Below are 9,274 nucleotides of genomic sequence, written 5' to 3'. Positions count from 1 at the left end.
GGTGTTCTCTTCTCTTCTCTTCGTGTGAAACCGATCTGATCTGATCTGATCTGTGTGAGCTTATGAACTTAAAACACTTTATAGAATTCTAAGGTTGGGAAAATAGTGGACCCGACTTATCCGGATGGGATCGATTAGTGTTGTCGGCTTACAGAGATTATAATAATGTTTAGTGATAGAGAGGAATATGGCAGTTCGCCACGTTACTTGGATAATCAAAATCGTCTATGTTGAATAGTCAACTATTTGTGCTTCTTTACTTTCATCAAAAGTCTGAAACTGCCAATCCAATCCGATCCGATCCAGTTAAAATCAGATCAATGGCATTTTGGTCCAGTTTGGTCCAGGGGCTAAAGGTGTCAAGCACAGTTTCGGTCGGTTTTTAGTTGGACTGAATTAGTTTTGATATGTTACTGTGCCAACCCAAATCCAAATTGTTAACGAAGTTCACGTTTCAATCAGATTTAATCTGTATCTGTTCCGATTTTGGTTTTATATGTATACATACAGAAATCAATGGGACATTATCTGGGTTTTTGGTTTCTTATCGGGTTACTATCGGTTTTGGCACAGTATTTTTTTCTACCAAGTTCAGTCTGCTTTTTTGGTTTTGGTTGGTCCAGTTTGGTTTTGTTTATATTAGTACCATAAAACATCAACTGGAAACCAAACCACTAAAGGTTCGGTCTGGCTGAACCATCATTATTGTCGGTCCAACTGGTTCGGGCTGCACTTTGACACGCTTACCCAAGGTAGGGCCTGAGCTGAAGCTTCATGATGAACCTAACCCTGTATTCAAATATATATAACGTATAATTAAACATAATGAAGCTACTACGCATATGGTTAAAAAAATTGGGACAGTCAGGCCTTGCCTAGCACTGAAATGAAATGACAAAAATTGGAGCTACCAGGGTCAAGCAGGGCTGACCCGGCTGCCCTCTGCCCAATCAGGTCAATAATGATCAGGATAGGCTAGGTTCGGGTTGCAATATCTCAGCTTGGGCCTGGGTTCAGCTATGGGGGCCTAGGGTTGGGCTGGTGTTTTAAAAAACCTGGCCCAGCCCAGCATCGGTTGCACCTCTGGACCTGTACTAACACTTGTTTAGTTGTTTTTTTTTTTTTTTAATGGCAACGAAGGGTGTTAATTGGGCGGTTCAAACCGATTTCTGGTCAGACTGAATCAGTTTTCAGTCTGTTACTGGACCAACCCTAAACCAAACCATTAATGAAGTTTTCTCGGTAGGGTTTCTTATCGGTTTTTTATTTTCTATTTGTAAAAGGGCTGCTGTCGAGTTCAGGTTGGTCTGATTTCGATTTTACATGTATGTGAACTCAAATGGGAAAATTTTGGCCTTTTGGGTTTTCGGTTTCTTATTGCCTTATCATTGGCCCGGCCCCAACTCTTTATCAGGTTTGATCCACTTTCGATTTCAGTCGGTGCATTCTTTTGATCCAATTTAATTTTAGTTTCTACCGGTTCTGTAAAACTTCAAACCGATAAGAGTTGAATTCGATTTAATTTGAGTTGAGTCAGTCGATTTTGATCAATTAGACTGGATCGGGTTGAATTTTGACACCCTTAGCGGTTAGTAGTGTGTACTGGATTTGACCCCACCCGAATCCCACCATTGCCATGTTGGCATTTTAATTAAGAGTGTAATAATACTCTTGACAAGAAAGCCCCTTCACCAAATGAACCCAATAATCGGACTCTAATAGGAGGAAGGAGTGAGTGACTGACAGACTGCATATGTGATATGTTGGGTCATCACCATGCACGTTGCTGCTTTACCAAAAAAAGACCCATAAAAACGAAAAAAAAAACCATGCAAGTTGCTCTGCAAAAGGTTTAAATACCGGAATCGAGGGCAAGAAACGCCTTCGCTAGATAAACCCAATAAAACCGGGCAATCTGAAAACCAAATTTTCAAACCATTGTTGTATTCTGATACAAATAGCCTGATTCGGGCAATAAGATACCAATTCCTCAAACCATGGTTGTATTCATCACTTTTTTTTGGTAAATCAATTTTTCATCTATTTCATTTTGGGTTTGTTAATGCTGAAAGGACAACTAAAAAATGTTGGTCACACTTAGACTTGTAAATATTGTTTTTTTTTTTTTGTGGGAGGGGGCAGGGGGACGGGTGTTATAAATAGGGATGTAAATGAATAGTCAAAATCCGTTTTTGTATCCGTTTAGCATTATCCGAATCTATCTGAAAACTAAACAGATACTGATATGGATAGGCTATAGCTATTTGAAAAACAATATTTATATGTAACAGATAAAATATCTGATCCGTATCTGTGTCCGTATCCGTTTAACACTATCCGAATCCATCCGATAGCTAATCGAATACAAATGTGAATATAGCACTATCCGAGCCAAATCCAATCCAATCTTTTTCCTTATACATACATAAATATGAATCTAAACATATTTGTCACACTTAAAAATATAAATAGATCAAATATGAATTAGATGTGATCAAATTCGGATATTCCATGATCAGATATGGATATCTCTGGATGCGAAAGACACATATGGATATTTAATATCATTCTTCTAGTTTGTCCATAGGTAGGCCCCGGCCATGTGATTTATTCAACTCTTGCACTCGCCTACACGTCTAAACCCCCTCCTCCTAAACATATCATATCGACCCAACTCCCTCCAACTACACCTGAATTTCCTCTCTCCTGACTTTCATAATCTTGTCTTTTCTGCCGACACCGTGGGGTTGTCTGTAGGTTACATTTGGATGCTCCCTGGCTGGCGGTTGTCGATCTTAGTAAGAATTGTATTTCTTGATTCTATTTTCTTAGTGTGAGAAGTAACATTTGGTTAAGTAACAACATTTGAAAATTCGAGCACTACATTTATTAACTATAAAAAGGATTAAGTTTCCCGCCATTCATAGAGGACGGTTCATCCATTATTATAGGGTTCACAAACCCCTTTCAGGGTTTTTGTGCATCATTCTATATTTATATATTGGAGAAAGAATGTTAGTTGGTCCGGTGCAGTGTGCAACTCTGTATCCAGACATAAAGACCACATGAAATGACCACCGCATCCCATAAAAACGTGAAAAAGTGAAAATGTGCACCGCATACAATCAAGTAGCATGCTCTTTCCCTAACTTTATATATAATTAATGTAGTTTTGATCATGTCCTTGAGAAGGCTGATTAGACCTCTGCGGCGTATGAATTATGATTTTTCAGGATGTCTTCAAGAAACGAAAGGAAGGGAATTACAGCAAGACCAACAAGACACATAGGAGATTGGATGGCAGGAAATAGAGATTTGGATTTATTGCAAACCATTGGTTGATTGGCTGGTTCTGGATCCTCAAATCTCAAACAAAGTTGTTCTTGGGAGTTAGGCTGGTTCATGATCTATCCTCAAATAACAAACATGTGGTCCTGGGAGTTAGTTGGTTTATTATTATACTTGTCTAAACTAATCTGTGTTTGGCTATGTCACTTTTATAAAAAAAAATTTAAAATATAGAACTATAATCTCACTGGCTCATAACTTATTTCTCATAAATAAATAAATAAATGAAGCTCAAAAGCAAATAATAAGATATTGTATGGATATATGTAGAATGTTGTGACATTTGTAAATAGAATTTCAAGGGGATGTGGATGGTAAGAACCGACATAAGCAGTCTATGGACTCCGTCCTAGCTAGTGGGTTTACCTGGCCGGTGAAGGTGTATTGTTTCTTGTATTTTTTTTTTTCTTTTCTTGACATCCAAACATATCCCGAGTCAAGAAGAACCTAACAAATTTAAGAAAGAATGGGTCAAGTCAGAATCTGGTAAACGTTTTATATAAAAAAATGGACATACATGGGAAACCCAGCCTGGACAGTGGACTGGACACCATTAATGACTGCTTTATACTAACCACCTCGACCTCAAATAATGTTAACAACTAACTAACCAGTGCGAATGCTGACGTCATTGATGATCGATCTGCTTTCTGGGTTTGACATTTCGGAGATCAGATCCTATCGGATTATTGGCAGTTTTTGACTTCTAAGTTGTATTTGCTTTGCCCTCTCATTCCTCAATATTCCATGGGAGTCAATCTTAATCAGAATTGATAAATATCTCTTAATTTTGTTATTCTAAGATCAACTTTTTGGAACATATAAAAATCAGGAACGGCAATATGGGAACATCTTTTACAGAATTAATTCGAGAACTCCATTTACATTATGGCTTATGAAACTACCTAATATTTACAGAAATATCTATATTATGATTTATAAAATTATACCGCACAAGGATAAAAGAAAGACTAGTGGGAGCTGGGCAATTGAATTGACTTCTTTATACAGAACATAGATTTTTAGGTAGAGATTGCTTTGTTTGATCAATTTGAAAGATAATAATAGGGTTGGATTTAAGGGGTCAGGTTCAAGAGGATGGATCAAGTGAATTTGATTCTGTAGGTCAACATTGAAATTTTGTCACCCTTGAAGACACTCCAGGGTCCTCAAGGAAATGTAATGAGAAAATGGAATCTGATTGGCATTTATTTCTATCTTATTAGTTTTCTAAACGTATACAGGTTGCAGGACCTTTAGGATTATATTAATATTCAACACTTACAATCGCAATCCCTTTTGCACCTATTTGAAACCTTCATAATGACCTATCCTTGTCTAAGTCTCAACAAGTTACCATTCTTTTTGTTATCGTTATTACTTGTTATTTCATTTGCTTGGCTAGGAATCAAATTACTTTTCTTCTTCAGTCTCCATTTAAACCCAACACTACTACTTCATAATATAAGTAGTTGGGTGATTGAATCTAAATATATTTCCCTCGCTTACTTATTCTTCCATTGATAATAAATTTCTTTTATCCCATTATGACAATTGGTGATTAATTTCTATGGATCATCTAATATTTATATGTGATATAGTTTTGATTTAGTCATTGAGGAGACTGGTTGTGCATCTGTGTTACTAAGTCACAAACAGTTTGTTTTGTTAAATAGGAATTTTGATTTTTTAAGATATCCAAGGGATTGCAGCAAGGCCAATAAGACACACAAGACTACAAGAGATGAGATGATAGGAATTAAAGATTTGGACTTGTTGTAAGGCATTGGTTGATTGGCTGGTTCTAGATTCTCAATCATATCTCACACATGTGGATCCCGGGAGTTATTTTGGTTTATTATTGGACTTGTCTAAACTAATCTATGTGTTTGGCTATGTTACTTTTATTAAACCATTGTAGAACTCTAATCTCAGTGGCCCATAACTTATTTCTCTTTAAAAAAAAAAAAAAAAACTGACGCTTAAAAAGCAAATCATAAGACTCACGTGTATTGCATGGATATATATAGAATGTTGGGACATTTGTAAAGAGAATTTCAATTTTAATTCTCTAATAGTTGGTAGGCCAGCGATAGGGAGATGATACTTATTAGATCTCTCTCTCGGAATTGGATTCTCTAGGGTTTGGGGTTGAGCTGTCGTCATGTTGCGCTTAACTCACAAGCCGTCAAGTGAAGTAGATGTCAACTTAATAAATGGTTAGCATTTTTGAATTTTGAGTGATAATTTGGAATTGTGTTTGTCTAGCAATTATTGAATTTACATCAAATCCATGTGACAATCCGAACACTGCATGATAGCGGCTCATCCCTAGGCCACAAAGGTTCCATCTCTCTCTCTCTCTTTCTCTCTCTCTCTCTCACAGATGGGATAAGGCTATAGTAAAGGGTCGTTATCAGCACTTTGGCTGCATGCATGGTAAGAAGTAAGAACTAAAGAACCGACAAGAGCAGCTAGTCTAGGGGATTCCGTCCTACTGGGTTTACCTGGTGAAGGTGTGTCCCTCATTTTTTTTTTTGTTTTTTTGGTAAGAAGGTGTCTCCCTCATCAGACTATCAGATTCAAGAAAGAACCTTAACTAACTAAATTTAGAATGGGTTAAGTAAGAACCTGGTTCACGTACGTTTTGTATAAAAATTTGGACATTTATGGGAAGCCCAACCAGGACACCATTACACACTAATCACCTCTCAAATAAAGTAACAACTAAATAACACAAGTTCTAATGCTAAAGCCGCCATTGTTTTGATTTCTGGATTTGACATTTTAGATTATCAAATCATATCGGGATTTTGGCAGTTTTTTTGACTTTTTATCCACCCAAACAATTTTATAAAAAATTTAAAAAAAAAAAAAAAAAAATCTAATGGTGGACTAGTCAAAGTAAAATCGAAGACTTTTGACTACCTAAGTAACGTAGCGAACCACCATACTCCCTCTATGACTAAAACCCTATACCCGACAAAACTAATGGCTTCCAGACCAGAATGAGCTGATAAGTTCGGATACATCCCATCCAACTGTCCCCACCAAGTTGCTCCTTCTATAAACTATAAATTCAGAAGCTCTCTTACAACTCTGAAAATACTCACACATCAGTCTCCACGTAAAAACTGAAAGAACCCCCCAAAAAGGAAAAGAATAAACACAATGGACACCCGATTCTTCTCTTTTCTCATCCTCACTCTCTTCCTCCTCTCCTTTCTCCCAACGCCTTCTTTTTGTTCTAGATCTTTGGCCACAACTGTTCGCTGCAACAAAAACGACTACACAGCACTGATGAAGATCAAAGCAGCACTTAACAACCCATACCACTTAGCTTCATGGGTTGCCAACACCGATTGCTGTGATTGGTACGACGTCGAATGCGATTCCAACACTAATCGTATCATCCAGCTTACCATCTTCCAAGCAAACATCTCTGGCCAAATCCCTGACGCTGTCGGTGACCTTCCATACCTCAACACCCTCGTTTTCCGACACATTACTAACCTCACCGGAACCATTCCTTCCACCATCACAAACCTCAAATACCTCACAATGGTCCGCCTCAGTTATACCAATCTCTCCGGTTCAATCCCTCCCTTCCTAAGCAAACTCACCAACCTCGACTACCTTGACCTCTCTTTTAACCAATTCACCGGTTCCATCCCTTCCTCCCTTTCCTCCCTCCCCAATTTAACAGTTCTCCACCTCGATCGAAACAGTCTCACCGGAACAATCCCCAAATCATTCGGGAATTTCAAACAGTCTTTAAACCTCTACCTCTCTCACAACCAGATCTCCGGTGAGATTCCCACAACGTTAGGGAAAGTGGATTTCGTCACGATCGATTTAGGTCGGAACAAGCTTCAAGGTGACGCTTCGATGTTGTTCAAGGCAAATGGGTCGACGACTCAGACGATTGATCTGTCGAGGAACATGTTTGCCTTTAATCTATCAAAGGTGGAATTCGCTACGAACTTGCAGTATTTGGACATTTCACACAACAAGATCTATGGGAGTATACCAGAGGCGATAACTGGATTGGATTTGCAGTACTTGAATGTGAGTTATAATCAGTTGTGTGGGAAAATCCCTCAAGGTGGGAAAGTTCAGAATTTCGATTCCTACTCTTTCTACCATAACAAGTGCCTCTGTGGTTCACCTCTCGCCGCTTGTACGTAATATGGTATTTAGGTATTGTATTTATTGGGTGTTACAAGAGACATAGAAATGTGTAACAACCATTGGTTAGCCACCGTCAGTTCTTTTTGGTGGGACCGTGGGGTCAGAACTCAGATGGGTTCTACTATTATAGATAAGGTTGTGGTGATAGGGTTTCTTGATCCAATAAATTAATTAGTTACGAGTATTAATGTAATGTATACATACGTGCGGTGCACGAGAGTTTGTGGAAAATAGGTGAATAAAGGAAGTTGCATGGTTTATGATAATATGAAGTCTTTCTCTTTTGCTTCTAATGCTTTTCTTCTGTAATGTTTTAACTCCGATTTGCTTGAAGGATTACTTCGGGAGAAAAAAAACAAAAATGTTACCTAGGAGCCACCAGACACAGAAGTGTGTAAAAGTACCATTCTTTCTCCCATGAAAACAAAATATGGCATCTGTGTTGATGTCTTTGTTTGTGCTCTCATTGGCATGCATTGGTGCACAAGCGCTATAGACCTAGACACCGATGTCCTACCCATATTTTATATGAGAGACCGTTCTCTATGGAGGAGTGTGACCCTTACATGTGTGTGTGGACCAATGAGAATACGCACGAAAGTATCATGACAGGTGGTATTTCCACCTTTCATTGGGGGTGAGTCAATCATTTCACCCCCAGTGTGTATATAGGTGTGGACACTACACTACCTCTCAGATAACTTTTCTTCATTATTTTATATATATATATGTAACGTATATATAAATGTAACGTGTGCCTTATTGGTTCTGACCCATTTTCAAAAGTCTGATGGCTCTGATCTGGTGAAGGTACCACCTTTACGAGGTAAACCCAATAGGACAGAGTCTAGAGTCAAAGTGCTAACCACCCTTATGGCCTTATCGCATTGATGTGAGAGAGAAAGGGATAAAGAATTGGAGAGGATCTTTATCCTACTCCTCCCCATGCTTGTATTGAAACATATGCCTAATCAATGGTAAGTGGAAATTGAAGGCAACCTACTGTTCCCTGTTTTTTCTCCCCCTAGGTTCCATCGAGAGGATTAAAGAGATGCTTTGGTTCATTATTTAAAGATTTCAAATGAAGCCCGAGTTGATGAAGAACGGGAGTTTTGTTCAGGGAAGAACGGCAAATTTTTCTTTAGTTTTGAGAAACATTGGTAGTCAAGAACAGCCGCAATGCAATCTTTGCCATGCCATCAAAACAGCCATGCCTGATGGAGCCACCTTAAGGCTTGAACTTATCATTGTCTGATTGAATCTATAGGAAAACAAATTGAGGTGGACGTATACACTGTTCATGGTTTTTCAAATTCTAAGAGAACAACTATGTCCAGATTCATATTTGTGTTCAAAATCTAAACAAGAAAAAGTTAAACATTGTTTCCAATTTTGATACCATCCAAATGCTCTTTTTAGTTGCCAATTTCGTTTCGTTTCAGTCGAACAACCCACAAAACGAACTAGATGCTTTACGTGGAAATTTTCAGTTCTATGTAACACATACTTCGGTCCATTTCAGTCAGTGATTTCAACTGAGATGCATACACCGGGATTTGACCAATTCCGATCCAGACCAGATTAGATTCGGTACACAATCAATATATTATTGAAGGGAAAAAGATCTCTACTTGGTGGTTTTTTTTAGAGGGCACTGTGAGATGACACCTATGCCCCATGGGTAGATTCCAATACATGCTCACCCATTGGCCCAGACGCTTGTGTAGAGACCATG

At 38.3% G+C, this 9,274-nt stretch overlaps 1 protein-coding gene across 1 annotated transcript; it reads left to right on the top strand.

Annotated features, from left to right (window-relative positions):
- The first annotated feature begins 6,519 nt into the window (after positions 1-6,519).
- On the top strand, positions 6,520-8,994 carry LOC122642108 (polygalacturonase inhibitor-like). The gene is made up of 3 exons (XM_043835525.1): positions 6,520-7,532; positions 7,670-7,680; positions 8,982-8,994. Exons 1-2 carry the CDS (start codon positions 6,520-6,522, stop codon positions 7,671-7,673), a joined length of 1,017 nt encoding a protein of 338 aa, XP_043691460.1. The 3' UTR covers positions 7,674-7,680; positions 8,982-8,994.
- Positions 8,995-9,274: the final 280 nt, after the last annotated feature.

The sequence above is a fragment of the Telopea speciosissima genome, chromosome 10 (genome assembly GCF_018873765.1).
Source record: "Telopea speciosissima isolate NSW1024214 ecotype Mountain lineage chromosome 10, Tspe_v1, whole genome shotgun sequence".
Lineage (NCBI taxonomy): Eukaryota > Viridiplantae > Streptophyta > Magnoliopsida > Proteales > Proteaceae > Telopea > Telopea speciosissima.
Note: the sequence above shows the minus strand (reverse complement) of the source record. Positions and strands in the feature narration are given on the sequence as shown.